The sequence below is a fragment of the Dunckerocampus dactyliophorus genome, chromosome 14 (assembly GCF_027744805.1).
Source record: "Dunckerocampus dactyliophorus isolate RoL2022-P2 chromosome 14, RoL_Ddac_1.1, whole genome shotgun sequence".
Taxonomy (NCBI): domain Eukaryota; kingdom Metazoa; phylum Chordata; class Actinopteri; order Syngnathiformes; family Syngnathidae; genus Dunckerocampus; species Dunckerocampus dactyliophorus.
This window is the reverse complement of record NC_072832.1, coordinates 18,535,772-18,554,548: the sequence shown is the minus strand read 5'-3', so window position 1 is coordinate 18,554,548 and position 18,777 is coordinate 18,535,772. Positions and strand designations below refer to the sequence as shown.

The following is an 18,777-nucleotide window of genomic DNA, read 5'->3' as shown; positions in this document are numbered from 1 at the left end:
TTTAAGTAGAGCCACAATATGCAAAAGAGACAAAAAGCACTTAGAAAAAGTAATTTATTGAAAACAACAATTTAACTGAAATGGGCTGTTTATCAGCTGATCAAAAGTTTAAGACCATCGCTCCAAAAATAACAAAAAACACTCCAAACCAGAGTACCTTTATCCATGTCTCGCACGGTAAACCATACATTTCGATGGCCTATAGGTCGGCTATGTGCAACCAGACCAGATACATATTGGATTTACACTGGTTCACACTGACATGAAAAAATCAGATACATGTCATGAGCAAAAAAATCGGAATTCACCTGCAGTGTGAACGTAGCGATATACCTGACTTATACGTCATAGAAAGACGTGTTTTGCCATGCGAGACTTCAATAAAGGTACTACTCACCGATGTAAGCAAAAGTTCTTCTTGTCATCCAAAAATTATTTCAAGAAATTGTCAATGAAGCGGCTCACGTCACAAACCTCTCCTGGCTACGACATCCACCCGCATGTTCCTCGGAACAGATGCAAGGTCTCCACACACTGCTATAGCCAAAAGCCTTGCCCTCTTCCTTCTTAATCTCCTCCGTGGAATCATTTGGTCCAGAAAATGTTGACTCCTTTGCACAAATCTTCGAAACTGCCTCAAACTAGGTCATTGATTACTTCTGTAAACGCACGGCAATGTGTGTGACTTCTTGTTTTGTGGCATTTTATTGGTAATGTGAACAACTACATAAAAGATGGGATTTTAACATAACAATCCGAATTGGGCATCATACCCGGCAGTGTGAACGTAGCCAAAGAACACGAAGTGCATTCACGGACATCGGGTCATTGCCTAATTTTTAGTTTTTGCCCAGGGAAAGACCAGCGACCCACCTGCCAAAAGTGGGTCGCGACCCACCAGTTGAGAATCACTGGTTTAAAAGGCTGTGAATGAGGTGTAATTCTTGGTGAAGTGTCTGTTTTTAGTCAAACAAGATGTTGAAAGCATCAACTCTGCTTCATTGTTCACTGTTGGTGCGGCCTTGACTTACTTCTCACGGTTAAAGATCATGAACTCTTGCTGCACCGCTTCAAGGCACTCCTGTAGATAGTCGTTCTCCTGGAAGCAGACAACAATTTTTAAAAAAGGTGCATCTTCATCATCTCACATGTCAACGCCATCATCCTCATTAGCGTCAACATGAATCAAAACGGCGCACCCTCTGAGGTTAGGTTCAATTTCTATTTTTCCCCCCACAGCGCGTCATGAATTGTTTGTCAGTCTTCCTCAAATTGGATGTTTTAGCCACGACAAAAATAGAAGCTCGTAGGCTCTTGAGGCCATGACAACAGCACTGAAGGCTTTATAATTTAATAACCTTGGTAATAACACAGCGTGAGAACACACACAGGCTCCAAGTCTCATAACCCTGCTTGATGGTGGTATAAACTCTATGCCCACACCGATGACACGAGATACACACACACACGCACACACACACGACTGACTAATGTCACTGATGCGATGATGACATGATGGAAACAGACTTTAGCTGAAAACACAAAGAGGCAAACTCTGTGGTGAATTACAGAATGACAAAGTGGAATATGAAAGTATCCTTAAAAATAAAGACTGAGGAAAGTATATCCTATTCTGCATGAACACATTGATGAGGACAATTACAATTAAGCAGAATAAACTCACTTCAAACACACAAGCCCCTGTAGTACACCTGCACAGTCTAATGAGATCTAATACAACAGCCCAATCAAAACTTCTGTCTTTAAAAATATAATCGTTTTCGGTTTTAATTATCAATCAGTGAGGTTTTAATGTATGAATGTTTGTGCCTTGTGGTTGTAGTTTGAATTTGAGATGTTTCTGATAGTGCGACCCACTATCGCAAGCATCTGTGAAAGCACACACTGTACAACAACGGTCAAAACAGTCAAAACATGATATAAAATGATATAAAACTAAATGAAAAACATTAATTGGATTAGTTGACAGATGTAAGAAGGGGCAATATTGTAGATGGCTTTAAAAGTCAAAAGCAGAATCTTAAAATCATGGAATGGACGCCAGTGGAGATGTTGAAGAACGGGAGTACAGTGGAGCTCCACAAATGTGCAATTCAGCAGACACAAATTCACACATAGATTTTTGGGAATAATAATATTTGTACTTCTTTTTTCCCCGACAAAAACAGGCTGCCTTTTTTCACATTTTTACACAGAAAACACATTTCATTCACCCTAAGGCAGTAATACTTTATAAATATCTGATAATACACAAATGCAAAATGTACAGCATACCACTGTTAAAACCCCACGAAATTTGTTTATGTCTTTATGCTTCACTGATTTTTCATCAAGCATTGACATTTCGCACAGTGTTTGGTGGTCCTTGAACGCACCATTACTGCTGTGAGATGCAAAAGTGAAACTTCTATACAGTGGAACCTTGGTTAGCATCATTAATCCGTTCCAGAAGGTCTGACTCAAACTGAAACATACTCTAACCAAATTAACCAATTAATCCGTGAAGACATAAATGTTAACACGAAAGGCAATTATAGTTTTACATGCATAAAACAATTCTAAATGCATATAAATGACAAATGAAAGGGATAAATGAAGATTTAAGTTTAACAACAACTAGAGTCAACCGCTGATGACATCATGGACAGTTGACTTCGAGATCCTGTTTCCATGTATTAGCAAGCTAATAGGATGCTAACAAGAACGTTTTGTGATAAAAAATACATGAAGAACACAGTTGGACTCATGCAGCGCTCCAGACTGTCACTGACTGTTACTGTCAACTACTGGGCTGAAGTGTGAAGCACGAGTATGTCAGCAACAAAAAGTATTCAATAATAATAAAATAAAATCTGCAAATTAACCTGTAGGGTTGCCATCTTCTGGAAAAATAAATAAGGGACAGCTTGTTGCCAACTAATTCGCCTGTCTTTTTTTTTTTTTTTTGGGGGGGGGGGGCGCATAAGCGCAAACAACAGTCAGAACCTGTCCCCCCAGCTGAAGGTGGAGAGGAAAATACCCTCTCGTTCACCGGGGTAGACTCCAACGTACCTTGCCAGCCCTGCCCATCGCTTCTCACTGCTGGCAACACCAGAGTGGGATAGAGCCCACACCCTTTCTAGAGGACTGGTTCCAGAGCTCTTGCCATGCGCCGAGGTGAGTCCGACTAGATCTAGCCAGAACCTCTCCAACTCGCACACAAGCTTTCCCCACCAGAGATGTGACATTCCATGTACCTAGAGTTCTGCAGCCGAGGTCCAGACCGCCAAGGTCCCCGCTTTCATCTGCCACTCAGCTCACTCTGCACCCAACCCCTTTGGCCCATTCCAGGAGTGGTGAGCTCATGTGAGGGGGGACCCACGTTGCCACTTCAGGCTGCCTGGCCGGGCTCTATGGGTACAGGCCTGGCCACCAGACGCTCGCCTTCGTGCCCCACCTCCAGGCCTGGCTCCAGAGGGGGCCCCGGTGACCGGCGTCCGGGCGAGGGAATCCCCAGTCTTAGTTATCATCGAGGTCTATTTGAGCTACGCTTTGTCTGGTCCCTCGCCTAGGAGCTGTTTGTCATGGATGACCCTTCCAAGGGAAAAAAAGGCCCCCGACAACTTAGCTCCGAGGATGATCGGAATGCGCAAACTCCTCCACCACGAGCTCAGAGAGGAGGACAAGTCTAATAATAAGGTGGAATTGAAGAGAACATGCATACTGGAAACAGAGGAGTGGCAGATGGTGAGAGAAAAGCAACAAGATTTGGAGTGTGTGGACCTGCTGATGAGCAAGTTTGAGTAATTTGACAGAAACCCAAGACTTGATTTCCTGCAAACAGTCACTTACCACTAATCCTGCTCATGGTCACAGGTTAGCTGGAGCCTATCCCATCTGACTGTCGTGGTAATAGTGGTCAACAGTCAATCACAGGGCACATATCGACAATCATTCACACTCACATTCCCATCAAGAGGCATTTTAGAGTCTCCATGCATTATTTTTGGACAGCAGAAAGAAACTCTGAAAGAATCAGAACCTCCAATTCCAAGTCCATGGTTCTTGTCTGGAAAAGGGTAGAGAGCCATTTCCAGTTTCGGGATGAGATCCTGCCCCGGAAGGATGGAATGTGAGATTGGCAGGCGGATTGGTGCAGCGTCTGCACTGATGCGAACTCTGCATTGGTCTATCGTGATGAAGACAGAGCTGAGCCGAAAGGCACAGCTCTCAATTTAATGGTCGATCTCCATTCCTACCCTCACCTTTTGTCACGAACTTTGGGTAGTGACCGAAAGGACAAGATTGTGGGTACTGGCGGCCGTAGTGAGTTTCCCCTGTGAGGTGGCTGGTCTGACCATTAAAGTGAGAATCACTGTCATCAGAGAGAAACTCAAGAGTAGAGCCTCCGCATTGAGATGGGCCAGATGAAGCGGCTCGGGCATCTGGTCAGGATGCCTCCCGGATGCCTCCCCGGTGAGGTGTTCAAAACACGTCCGACCGCTAGGTGGCCTCGGGGAAGACCCAGGACATGTTGGCGAGACTATGTCTCTCAGTTGGCCTGGGATTCGCCGGGGGGAGCTGGATGAAACAGACTAGGCTTCTTGTCTTAGGCTGCTGTCCCCATGACCCGACCCCGGATAAGCGGAAGAAGATGGTTGGATGGACGGATAGATAGAAAGATGAAACGATGTGAGACCTCATAAATAAATAACTCTGGTTGCGGGTGAAAAGTATACTTTGAAAATGAGTTCATCTGCGGTTGTGGATTTGGTCAGAGCATATAAAATGTAATTATTTGAAACAAATGGTTGGCAGTTAAATACTGAAAACAAATATGTATTTATCTTTTAGGCGTTTATTTTAACATTCAAAAATGCCAGTGATCATGGAATAAATCACACAATTACAATTTACTTTCAAAACTGTTAAAAGTGACAAGTTGATGTTGTCAATCATGATGTTACTCACAGACTGTGAATCTTTGCTGTTGTCTCGAGACCGGTTTTTGGCCAATCTTTTCTTCTTCTTGTGAAGGGGACGTGATTCCAGAATCATCTCCTCCAGCTCAAAGGTGGGGTCGCAGTGGAGGCGACCTTTCTGCAGGAGGAGAGGTCCGAAAGGAGATCATTTGACAGAAAACAGCCCACGCCTGCATATCAGGCGTGTGATATAGTGCTCAACCAGGCATGAATGTATGAAACACAGGGGCAGCAATTAGTAATGCTTTGCATTATTTATCTACTACATTTTCTCCGAACCTCTGCTTGTGTGCGCTTTTAAGTGTCTTTATGTGTTTGCATCGGATCATTTTACACTAACATTCGGAACAAATCCGGCGTCCATCTTCTTTTCGTAAACAGCGTCCCAGTTGATGTCAGCGAGGTAGGGAGAAGTCTGCATGTCAGACAAGCTGGAGAAACGATGCTCTGGGTTCACTGTAAGTAGCTAGTGGGAAGACAGACGTGCAAACACACAGTTAATGTTTTTCTACCACAGTGCAGTTCCCTAATAAGTCAAGGCTAATGAGTGTAGTTGGCTGACGTAATGAGACATATCAGAGCCACAACATTTAAGGCTCTTTATTTGATTTGGCTTGAGCAGTCCTTCAACCCCTGACCAATCACAACCGAGGAGGCGTGGTCGGGGAGCAGGCTGCGGAATCTGAGCGTGTCGGCCAGGAGGAGAAGAATGCAGCTTTATGCAGTACACAACCGGAGATTTATGGAGTATTCTCTTAAAAGAAAAACGAATATAGTGCCCCACTGGGTTCCGATAACATTTTAAAAGCCCCTGAAATGAGCAGGATACTAATATTATACAAAGGAATTCAATGAAATACAATAAAACCCACATTAACTTCCATGAATTTAGTAAGAATTTGGACATTTTGCCTAGATTTATACAACATGTGCACACAATGAAGGTTGTAGCCTAAACCCTCAAAACTGAACATCTTTGGGACTTTCACCGTGCCTCAAATAACATAAATTGAAGGGTGTATTTTTAACCCCATGTTGATGCACAAACCAACAGAGGGCAGTGTTAATCTAATTATCCATTCCTTTAATTTGAATTGAAACTGGCTGGCTGGCTGACCTTCTTTAAGACAGGAAATTAAGGCTGATACTGTTCATCGTGCTTCACTATAGGGGAACACTGGGAATAATAATGGTGTGTCGCTTTGGCTGCCACAGTAACAATCCTTCTCTGCTTTTTTACCTCTTGTTTATTTCAGTACAGTGCAGTTTCCTCTTGCAGGGCCAGATAGGTCTGTCTCGCCTGAGTCCAGACATGGAAATCAATCAGCAGCAGAGCGGAAGAGACCACAACATTCCATCCAGAACATCCACCCAGACACAGTGTGCACACATAAAATGCCAAAATATTACAATTTCTTCTTAAATCTTGTCTTGCAATGAGTGAATACCATCAGTAGGTATAAGTAAAATAAATCAACACAGTCACTGAGTAACTGTTGAACATAATAAATTCCATTTGAGGAAAACTGGCAGCTTTTCACTTGTAAGCACATTTGGGGCCTTGTTAAGAAATTAAATGGCTGCATTTGATGAAAATAATCAGTAACACACGCACACATACACATTCACAGTCCAGAGTTTTGCTGCCTCCATATCAAAGATTCTAGCCTGCTGCGTTTTCTCTCTTTTGCCCCGAGGGTCTCCACTCGTCCTCCCTTCAGCTGTAGCCTACCTCCCCATTCCTACCACCCAACCTGCATCCCCCTTTCCTGTGGCTTCCATGTTTTTCACCAGCATATGACCTCTGATGTAACCTTTTTATTCATGCAGTCCTTCTGCTGAGCTCATCCTTTCAGTGTTCCCTTGATTTGATGTTTAGGTTTGACCAATCTAAATAAAGACCCTCATGTCAAATGTATGCCTGCATACAGAGTCAATTATAATTAGGGCTATCAAGCGATTACAAGTTTTAATCAGATTTATCAACAGCTCACTGTGGATTAATTTAGATTAATCACAATTAATACCCATTTATAATTCACAGTGCTTGTAAAGCTTTGACCTCGATATTAATTGGTATGACATTTTTTCAATACACATGGCAACTGTGGCAGTCGGTTGATGCGGTACTTTAAGTTGGATGTGGTTGGGTGAAATGAAAACTGAAACCAGTGTGCAAGACCACTGCTCGGTCGATTGTTTTGCCTTGATTTTTTTGTACTCAAAATTCCCATATTCAGAGGGCCGGTATGTTGTTAGAGTCATCCATTTTGATCGAGTTGGTTCTGGCGCCAGATGGAATTATGAGATTGTGAGTACCTTAACTCATTCAATACCAAAGACGTATTTATACGTCTTTTAGGTTTTTTGAGACGCCAAAAGAGGTGATGACATAACTGCACACTAATAGATGTCCCATTTAGAGCAGATTTAAGTCATAAAAACAGCCACAAGGTGGCAGAAGTGCATTTGAAAAAAGCTCGGCATGGACAATTTGCAGATAAAACACACTCGACATCAAGGAGGAAGTGGAAGAGCATGGAGAGGTGTAGCGTGCAGAAGGTTAAGCATTGTAGGGAAATTTGGGCCCATGCACATGCACTCGTGCACAAACATGCACACACACAGTTTAGTTCCAAATGTGAAAATTATAAATAGTTCATGGTGTTATATTTGTAAATAAATTGTTATTTTGTTGTAAAACAACCCTTTTTTGTGTTATTGTTGTGGTGTAGTTGTTTAGATATTTGCACAAAAGTAAAAAAAAATTGTTGTCAAAGTGAAAGTTATCCTTGAAATGTATCTTTTCACAAAAAGCTGTTTTTCTCCCTTTTCTTGTTGGGAACTGATATTTTCCTGAAACTTACCTATGTTCTACTGTTGATTACTGAAGAACGGAAAAAGGTCGAAACAAACTTTTTTCAGATGAAAGACGACAGTCTGATGTTTTGTTTTGGTTCTAAAATGGCCAGTGCTGAAGGGGTTGTCCTTTGGCTGGGATTGAATGAGTTAATAGGGCTGCAACAATGAATTGATGATTAATAGATTATCCATTCTGTTTTGGTATTTTAATTATTTTTTTTTTATTTCAAAATTTAAAACCCTCTAATGTAAGCCTCTCAAATGTAAATTTTTGAATTTCTTTAGTCATCCATGAAAGCAGACCTATTATCACTGAGTTATACGCAAAACAATATATTCACGCACATCAGATTAATCGGTTAATCGAAAGAAGCTGCAGATTAATCGACTAAGAAAATAATCATTATTTGCAGCCCTACTTAATATTACTCATGCACATAAATTTTTTTAACACGTTACAAAATGATTAAAAAATATACAACTCATTACCATATATGTTTCACCCAACTGAGTCACTCAACAAGGAAAGAAAACCAGATAAAATTATATTAGGAACCTACAATTTGGAGGTACATCATAACGATGTTGCACTGCCCTGGCCCAATCGGGTCGTATTCAATATGCATCTGCAACAAACGCACACTTTTGACCCATTATTAGCACAACCCCACGCACATAAGATCTGCTGTAAAGTTAATACCAACATAAATTCCTGAAACCCTTTTCAGAACTCTCACACACATCTACAGCAACAGCAAACCCCTCCCAAAAAAAGCTATACTATACTATTTTGAGTGTATAGTGTGTATGTGGGGTAGGTTGGACTGAATTGGGGAAGGAGAAAGGTGGTTTCAGTTTAATTCACTTTAAGTAAAGTGAAGTAAACTTGAAGTAAAACTCCCACTCCTGTTTCAGGAATTTAACATGGGAAACTCATATTTAGAAGTCACACCCACTACTACATTCACAGAGTACAGTACATCTTCAACTTACCTTCCTCAAAAGAGAAACCAGATCTTTAGGCCAGGCTGCGCTGTACTGGACACTAACGGTGCTAAAGAGCTGGATTAAAGACTCCAGTGAGTTACTGGCATGAATGTCATACGGCCTCTAGGGTGATGCAAAAATGAAAGAAAAAGAGAGTATGAAAGAAGCATTGATGAGGACGAGTTCAGCTTTTAAACCAAAGGACTCACCCATCCCCGCAGAACTTCGAAGACCGTCACCCCTAATGACCACCAGTCTACCTCAAAGGCGTAGCCCATCCCTCCATTCATGAAGGACTGAAAGATCTCTGGAGCTGAGCGGGAACACGAAGAGAGTACAGACAGCTCAGCCTTTCACAAATACAAGTCTCTGAAGGAATGATGAAATGAGAAGACATCTGATTTGCCACCTTTTGAGCATCTTAATACAATATTGTTGTTCATAGTGTACTTTGAGTCTGTGATATTAATGCCAGAGTTCTTCTGGGTAGACATTCTACAATATTCTGTATTCTGACTAAGATTTTCGTCCATTCACCCTGAATGGAGATCAGAGGTCACTGTTAGACAACAGGGTCTGCCTTAGTCCCCATTTTCAAGAGGTGTCTGATTGGGCTCTGTGTGGGCTGGTCAAGTTCTTCCAACCTATTTTTGTTTTTTTTTATTTTTTGTCCACTGTGTCATGCTGAAAATGAAAAGGTCATTTCCCAAATGCTTTCATGAAGTTGGAAGTGCATCAGCTTACCCATGTATGGCTTGGTTCCAGCCAAGGCTGTTGCTCGCTCTCCATCCTTTATTATTGTCGCAATGTTGAAGTCTGTCAGATGAGCGTGACCTGAGGGAAAGCAACAATCCACATATCAATATTCAACAATTTCAAGAAAAGAAAAATTGCACAATCCTTTTGTGTAGTGATTATGTGTCATAATAGCAATATGTGTTCCTGACTCCCCTGACTTTGTTACAGTTAGAACTCATGAAGAGTCAGTAGGCCGCATGTCCAACCCCTGCCTAAAATATCTAACAATATCTGAGGTCCTCTTTCCCATGCGGAAGCAACACATGTAGATATGCTAAAAAAGTTCTATATATTCCTAGAAAAAACTGCATCTCAGCTTTGTGATACAGGTGAAAAAGTGTCCTATTAGTATGAACTTCAGTCTTTGCTCTTTTTTCCCATTTTTGCTGCTGTTTTGTTTTCATTTTCCCAAACATTTCAACTTCAATTTGGGAAATTTTGTTCTCACAATATTATGACTTTATCCCCAACCTAATTTTCCCAAAATTACAACTTTTGTTTTGTTTGTCATTATATTACGACTTTAACATTTCAACTCTATTCTACTAAAATGACATTTTTCCTCATATTACAAGTTTAGTTTTGTAAAACTGTGACAATGTCCCCTTAACAATATTATGGCTTTATTCTCGTAAAATGACAGCTGTTTTTCCACTTCAGCTGTTGTTTTTTAAATTTTGCAAGTATTTCAACCTTCTATTTCATCTTCTTGTAAATTTTCTTCTCGTAATTATGACTTTATTCCCATAGCATTTGACTTGATTTTCATAACATTAGAACTTTTCTCGCAACCTAAATATTAAAAAATGACAACTTCATTGATTGTTTTGTTTGTTTGATGACAAAAATGAAAAAATATTTTTTTTTTATATTTCAAATTTATGCTACTGAAGTGACTTACAAATAATCTTTTATTCCCGTAAAATTACAACTTTTGCTCGTTAGATTACAACTTTTTTCACTGCTTTCTTGTGAAATTAGTGCTGATTTTTCAGTTTTTTCTTGTTAAATTATGTTTTTAGAATGTGCTGCGGGTTGCAAATGGCCCCCGGGTCACACTTTGGACACCCCTGTTTTAGACGGATAGAAGTCCACCTTTCTGGTCTTACCGTTGTTGCCGTTAGTTTGGAACATTCGACACAATTGGTATGAATATAAATTCCACTTTTTTTGTTTACAAAATGGGTATAGGCACTGCTGCACGGTGGCCTAGTGGTTAGCATGTTAGCACAATCAGGAGATTGGGAAGATCTGGGTTCAAATCTTGGGCATCTCTGTGTGGAGTTTGCATGTTCTCCTCGTGCGTGTGTGGGTTTTCTCCGGGTACTCCCACATTCCAAAAACGTGCATGTTGGGTTAATTGGAGACTCTAAATTGTCCATAGCTATGAATGTGAGTGTGAATGGTTGTTTGTCAAAATGTGCCCTGCGATTGGCTGGCGACCAGTCAAGGGTGTACCCCGCCTGTCGCCCGAAGTCAGCTGGGATAGGCTCCAGCATACCCGCGACCCTAATGAGGATAAGCGGCATAGAAAATGGATGGATGGTTGGGTATAGGCACCACAACATAAAGTACATAGCCTACTAGAACAATTCATGAAGCTCACAATGTGAGCGCAAAGAAATAAGGGACTGCGTTTACTGACACTGTTATAGAATTTTAGGTAATGAATTGTGAAGACAAATCTGGCCAGATTGTTTTATAAAACCAGTTGGTATCCTTACCTTGCTCATCCAAAAGAATGTTGTCTGGCTTGACATCTCTACAACAGACAATGGCAAATACATCACAAACAATCCGTACAGTAAATAATGTAAGCTCAATACCATGTTGGAAAAGTACAGTTTGTTATACCCTGTAATGCACTGTTCTACACACAGGAATTATGTATTCTTCTGGAGGTTATAGGGACATTAGATGTGTATAGCAGTTGAGGTTTGAAGTTGGATTATTTTTAAGCTTTCTCAACTCTACAGAGGGTCAAGGTTATACATACAGATTCACCATATACTGTACTTACACCCCCACGATTTCTTCGCCTCAGCAAGTTGCACCACCAGGGGCTTTTTGGAGCCATCAACATGTTTCTGATGTAATTCTGGCTAGATACAGTATTTGACCACTGGGCAGAAGTTTTAGTTATAAATTGGTCGTTTTCCTGGTATGGATCAGTCTTTTAGGCATAGTCCACAAATGTTCAATACGGTTGAGGTTAGAGCTTTGCTGAGGCTATTCCAGTAGCTTAATGCTAGCCTGTTTTATCCATTCCAAATCCAGTTTTGATGTGGGTTTGGGATCATTGTCAGTTTCAGCCGCCTATCGGTTGATTTGTGGTTCATGTTGAAGAATTTGGAGCTACTGTATTCTTCCTTCATGAGTCCACCCAGTTTCTGCAGTGCACCAGTAACACTGGCAGCAAAACAGCCCCATATTGTGATGCTTGACAGTCAGTGCATTGTTCTAAGGTTTGAAATCCTTGACTTCTTCAAATACTGTGTAATTCTTGTCATGGTGGCCAAATAATTAAGCCCAGTGATGTGCAGTCAGGGCCAGCAAGGCCTTCTCTGCTGGCCCAAGCATTACCAGAAGCAATGGCTGACATTTCAAATTGATCGTGTTTCTTGGTCGCAGTGTTTCCAAATCGTGTATTTGCATGTTTGATTTTTTTTCTTGTATTTGATCAAGTTTATCTTCTATTTGTTGCCATGTCAATGGAATCTGCCCAGGGCCTTCACTATTGGCCCATGTCACATACACACTATAAGCAATGGGGTTGTTGTTTTTTTTTTTAGCCAATCAGACTTCTGATTTGACTCTCTGGGCCAGCTTGCAGGCTGCCAGTCCTGATTGGCTGATCAGAGCAAAACTGTTCAACAAGATAGGTTACACCCACAATGGCTAACTGAAGGGGAAATTGACATCTTTGGTGAGTAAATGTATTTTACTAAAAATGTTTTATATTTTTGTCATGTTATTAGATAAATATTGATGGTGAACTGCTTCAGATAATGTTGGCGTGCAGATAGTGTAGATTGGAGTTTTCTGAACCTTCATCACCGAGCTGTTGTATTTATGCTTGTCACATTTGAAAAATTCTGTCCGACCCACTGAAGGCCCAGGTACCAAATGCATTACTACCACAGCAGGGGTTGTTAGTGCTAACAATTCTTTTTTTTGGTTTTGATGCAGTCTCTTGGAGCAGTGTCTTCCTCTCTAGATACACAAAGCCTTTCCATCAATGGTTACACTGTGTGACACTCAGTGCAGCAGAAACAACATGACTTGGCGAGCTCCACATTTACCCCACCAAGTCATGCCCGTCGTCCTGACTCTGTCAGCCCTTGCCTGCTCCGACGTTTCACCCTCTCCTTTTGCATGCTCAGCTTCTAAAACCTGTAGCTCATCCTCCGTATAATCAGGCTGAAGAAGATAAGGTTCTGGGTCTTCGTTTGCTTCAAAGTGGCAGTCGGTGGTGGCGGCGGCTCTCACAAAGTCTGCCATAGCAAACACAGAAAGCGCTCTTCATGCTGTTGTTGTTGACGGAAGTGGCATTAGTTGCTATGCGCTCTGGGAAATTATTTTGCCCAGGAAAAAAGTTCTGGTTATGCTTAAAATGACGAAAATACTGGTAAGTATTACATGTGTTGATGAATGAGCCTCTTACCACATGGCGACAGCATTTATATAAAACATTGTTGGAGGTTTTTAGATGTTTTTTAGACGGCTTTATAGGCGGAATAGTTGTTGGAAAAACTGACAGCACGAGGCGGCTATCTAGAATGCACAGAAAAGGGAAAGATGTGTAGTTAGTGTCTCACATAGGGATTGTGGATGATGGGCAAAATCCAAAAAAGTGCACTTTTCCTTTGAGCTTGTATGAATAATTTTGACCTTGTGTAAATTAGAGAAAATACTAAATTAATTCAAACTTGCGCACCCAATTCTAAAAACCATTGAAGATGTAAAGTGCATCATCATTCCACCCTGCAAAAGAATGGCGCCAATAACTCATTAAAAGCCCCAAATTACATTCAAGCCCATAATGAGTGTACGTAAACTTCTGCGACTGCATGTGTAGATGAAGAAAAAGCCCGTAGGAGGTGTTTCAAGGCCCATGCACAGCATATTTGAACAAAATGTTGCTGAAACACGTTGCGTGTATAAATGTGACCGTGAAAAATATGAGGGAGGAAGGTCTCATTACCCTCAACTGAAACAATCCCAGACTGCACGAGACCATCCCCTGAAGGTTTGCTAACACATGCTTAATACTTCATCACCCATGCTGCGGACTCATCATAGTTTAAAGCTCACGCAGCACCTAAACCATGCACATGTGATTAACAGTGTGTGCAAAGCTTAATTAATTATACCACGTCTCACGCTTTTGAAGCATTTGAAGACTTGTACTCCTCATGTTTGCAGTGGCTATGCAAGGCTAAGACGAAGCTAATATTGTCTACCAATAGAAAAAAAAAGGAGAGAGGCTGCAGCAAGCCGAAGGAGCATAAATGCACTTCTGAGGAATCGTTCCACGAATGTATGCTTCTGTTTAATGAAAAGAATTCCCTCCAGAGTTCATGTCGTTTGCAGCAAGTAATACAAGTTGGGTACGACAAGATGTTGACACGTTTTAAATCATGGTCTCCCAACAACTGCACAAAAGGACTCACCCTTTTTCTTCCTTCACTAATAGAACTAATTTTACCTCCTTGGGCATAGTGGCAGCAGCTGACTGTTGCTAGGAGACCAGAGACCTTCAGTGAGTGCAACAAGATCATTGTATGGTTTTCTCCTGTCAAAAACTTGCAGGGTGGAACAAAATTGTGGCACGAAGGGCGGCCATGGTTTGGATTATGGCTCTAAGAGCAGGCAGATCTGTGACAAAAACTGAAAAGATGATGCCAAAGGAAGGGGTGGAAAAAATTAAAGTGCTTTTTATTGCTTTTCTATTGGCAGGGTGTGCACAGCCTTTGCCAGCTACATCTATCATAAGAGCCTCCAGTACGGTGTGGAATGAAGGAGCAAAACAGTACAGCATACACTGAAATGGAAGGTGCTTTTTAAAGTAAATGTGTGGTAAACACTTCCCTTACAGGTACAGAGGCGCACACACACACACATGCGGACGTAATTTGGCTGCACACTGTGATTTGAAGGAAGAACTGTAGCCCAATTGAGTGTTTTGGACAAGGTTCAAACTCTTTTTCTGCCTCCTGTGGTTCTAAATCTGTGGTCTGCAGGGACCCAGCTCTTTCACTGGCTGACAATTAATGGTGAGCTCAGCACATTTGAACAAAGGCTGCAGGCTGCATTCCCACCATGGATGGAGATGACAAATGGTTAACAGTTAGTGGAACACACATGAGACCTATCCATGGGTATTTGCAGAAACACAAATACAATATGAGCGTTATATAAGCAATACACCATCGCTTTACTACTGTAATTCAAGTTAACATCTAGAACATGAAAAACATGTTTCTAACTAGAGCTGCGAAATGAAAAAAAATCTAATTAATCACAGTTTTCAAATGAATAAATCCTGATTAATCACCATTCTCCACTATGTGTGAAATATGCTCATTTTTGCTGCATTTTATGCACAGAAAGATAAATGACAGGACACACTTATCCATATTTGTATGTATTAACTGCTCCAAATGAACTGAAAGTCTAAATCAAGACACCACCCTTGTCTGAAAATTAATTTGCCTACCGCTGTTGTCATAACAGTAGCAGAACCCCACTTTAATCGTGGTATTATGAGCCATGAAGGGTTGCGTTCAGACACTACGTGACTTAAGTTTAATTCACGTGTTTTGAGCGTTGATGTATTTTCTGAGATTTCCGAGCATAGTTAAATACAGCAAAATGTACTTCAGCGGTAAGAGTTATGTTCGTGATAACATAGGAAATAAAGCTCGACAGATTATGACCGAATAATCAACATCGGTGAATATGTAACTGGTATTTTAACTTCTTTTTGCTGCGCAGCGATTCTGTCGCTCCGTTCCTGTGCGATACACTCTGCCCAAGTACCTGGCCCCTCCCCCCCAAACACAAACACACAGACGCAGTCGCACTCATTCGGCTGCTGCATTAAAACAATATTAACCTACACTTTAGTGCCCCATGATAATAACGTCCTTCCAGAAACAATCAGGACCCATGAAAGAGACCATACTAGTTTTTTTCATGCAAGTTTTAGAGAGCGTATTACAGCGTTTTAACATCATGTAAATTGCATCCCTGTGAGATAAACAAAGATAAATGCAACTGTTAATCCACATGTCCACCATTATCTAATCTAAGACTTTTAAACAGCGTTTTAAAGTGAAATAAAGATATATGCAACTCCCACGTCCATCATTAATTTAAATCCACTACACAACGTCCCACTGCACTTCATACTTCCATGCGGGATTCACAGGGTCTCATACATTCACAAGTTAATTTCTTCATGAAAATAATTTTGGAAATGTTCCAAGTAATGTATTTTGTTGTAATTTGACATATTGCATGTTTTGAAAGCAGCTACATTTCTTATTTTGTTTGTAGTCAACTCTTCTTTCACTTTTTAATGGTTGTTTTTGAGATGTTTGCAAATACTCAGTGGCTGCAGATGGAACTTTTCAATTGCTAGTAAATATGATGTTTTTGTCAATAAGCCTTTTATAAATACATAAAAACACATAAAAAAGTTCCTTATTTGAATTTAGTAGTCTTCTGCTTCTTTGTGTTGAATCCTATTTTGCGTATTAGAGGGATTTATGTTCATCTACAGCATATATCCTGTGTACATCAATGCTCTTTCATATATCGGCTGATATATCAAATATCAGCTTTTTCCAGGCCCCAATATCGGTGTCGGCCACAAAAATCCCATATCAGTCAGGCTCTAATAAAAATGTGAACTTATTGTTTTTCTTTGACTTGCGGTACGTTTTTGGCTTCTCCCATTTGTCCTTCCTCCTAAGTTTTAGACCCTTTTTTTTTAGACCCTTTGTTTAGAATATATACATTGGAGGATAAATACAGTTGCACAATGTGTTGTAAACAAATCCAGCAGTAGCGGGTGGGGAGGGATGTTTGCGTCAGTGTGTTTGTGCAATATTTTGAAGATTAAAGCGAATAATGGTGCATGTCGTTGAAATGATTTGCTCCAATTGTGTGAGTGCACATGGTGTGATGCATGAAGACATAAAATAGTTGCAAACAAGACAATCGGGAAATCTGTGAAAACTTCTCAGCATCAGACATAATGAAAATAATGCTTGTAACAAGTCAATTTGCCTTCTTTCACCCAATCAGTGTGCATGATAGTCATACATTATTGTATACGTACTTCAATGTTTTGCTGCACAGTTTGAGCTCCATAGCCAATTTTCAGTCAGATTTTACGGGCTGTTAGAAGCTATCAAGCTAGCCTTGTTTCCAAGCATTGCTGGACATTCTTCCAGGTGGCTGCATTACACATTTTTCAGTTCCAACAATGTTTTAGCTTTGATTTTAGTATAAATTGTGCTTCTTGTTGCTCACTGTAAACTGAAGTGTGTTTACTCGGGTCCACTTGACAAGAGCGACAGCTGGTTAGCAAACACCCTTTTTTTTTTACCGTTATGAGGGACGTCTTAGTAATAGTGTTTTCCAAAATAAATATTTGAACAATTGACGCATGCGAGAACGGCACAGCTATGCAGTAGCTAGTTACAAATACGCCTGTTTGCTCTCCGGCTCTTGGAGGTAGGGCTGACAAGAACAGGATGTGATGTCATGTGAAACCCAGCAGCAAATGAGGGACGACTGCATAAGCACAGATGGCAACAATAATACACAATGTCACGGAAATATGCACGCATTGGCAAACCCCAGTTTGGTAAATACTATAGATGTTGTTCTGATAAAAGGGTATTAAAGTCCGTAGCTCACAACTTGCTTGTTTTAAACTGAGGAAACTGACTTTTCTATGACTTTGCTATGGCTATGGCTGTGCACTGTACATTGTACTAATGAAACAAGATATGGCTGAACAATTATGACGCATTTTGAAATACTTTTGAGCCCTAAAAATTGACATATTGTATTGTAAAGTGTGTCATTTTTGAATGGTAAAATGTATTTGATTGATGAAAATAGAGTATGTATTTCATCCCCAAGCAAAAGGTGAGCGAAAGCCTTGTTGGCAAGCACAGAGGTCTTGCAGTTAGTCACCAGGGTTGCACACATCTCAGGAGGTATTTTGGTGCACTCCTATTCACAGAAATTCCTCAAATCCTGCAAGATTTGAGGCTGTTGCTTTGCAAGTTGAAGTTTCAGCTCCGTCCACAAATCGCCAATAAGATGTGAAGACTGGCTAGGCTACTCCAGGATCTTAATGTGCTTCTTTATGAGCCACTCCTTTCTTGCTTTGGCTGTACAGTCGTCCCTCGTTACATCGCGGTTCGAACATTGCGCCCTCACTCTATCGCGGGTTTTCACTAAGTAGTTCATGAATAAATAATGGCGGTTTTGTGGTTAAATCTGTCCTATTATTTGTTAAAAAAAAAAAGAATATGTAAGCAAATTGTACTTATTCTTGGCCTAAACTAAGCATTTCAAGCATACTGTATCAATGGCTAAACAAACTAAGTAAATAAACTAAAATACCAGTAAAAGGCAGAACAAGCCTTGTGAATGAATGAATGAATGAATGAATGAATGAATGAATGAATGAAGAAGTGAATGTAGTATTCTACATCAGCCACAAGGTGTCGGTTTCGGTGCGACAATGACCAGACACGATCGCCAGAAAATGCATTTCCTGTATTGCAGGTTTAAATGATGTCACAACAGACAAAATAATAATAACATAATAATCATAATAATAACATGGGCTACTGTTTGGGGCCATAAACCACGAACAAGCTAAAACTCAACTCTGAACCTCCGACGTCACTTCCTGCCATTGACACATCTGCAGCCCGCCACTCAGGTCTGCTAGGAAACACATTTACTGTTACACACACGAACAGGAGTTTTATTTACATCTTCAGTGGATTATTTACTCTTATTAATCAATCCATTTAAAGCTGCCATTGCAATACATTGATGAGAAAATAGCCACCGCAGGAAGTATGCAGTCGAGAAACAAACAAGGAACTCTTAA

At 40.7% G+C, this 18,777-nt stretch overlaps 1 protein-coding gene across 2 annotated transcripts in view; it reads right to left on the bottom strand.

The window, feature by feature from the left end:
* LOC129193670 (serine/threonine-protein kinase 32C-like) overlaps positions 1-18,777 on the bottom strand; it is a 100,024-nt gene that overhangs the window by 7,531 nt on the left and 73,716 nt on the right. For both annotated transcript variants that reach the window (XM_054798112.1, XM_054798113.1), the window contains 7 exons: positions 11,354-11,391; positions 9,576-9,665; positions 9,041-9,144; positions 8,838-8,954; positions 5,323-5,448; positions 4,972-5,100; positions 1,032-1,099 (listed from right to left, as the gene is read on the bottom strand). In XM_054798112.1, the coding sequence (XP_054654087.1) occupies positions 1,032-1,099; positions 4,972-5,100; positions 5,323-5,448; positions 8,838-8,954; positions 9,041-9,144; positions 9,576-9,665; positions 11,354-11,391 (672 nt within the window). The remainder of the gene's footprint in view (positions 1-1,031; positions 1,100-4,971; positions 5,101-5,322; positions 5,449-8,837; positions 8,955-9,040; positions 9,145-9,575; positions 9,666-11,353; positions 11,392-18,777) is intronic.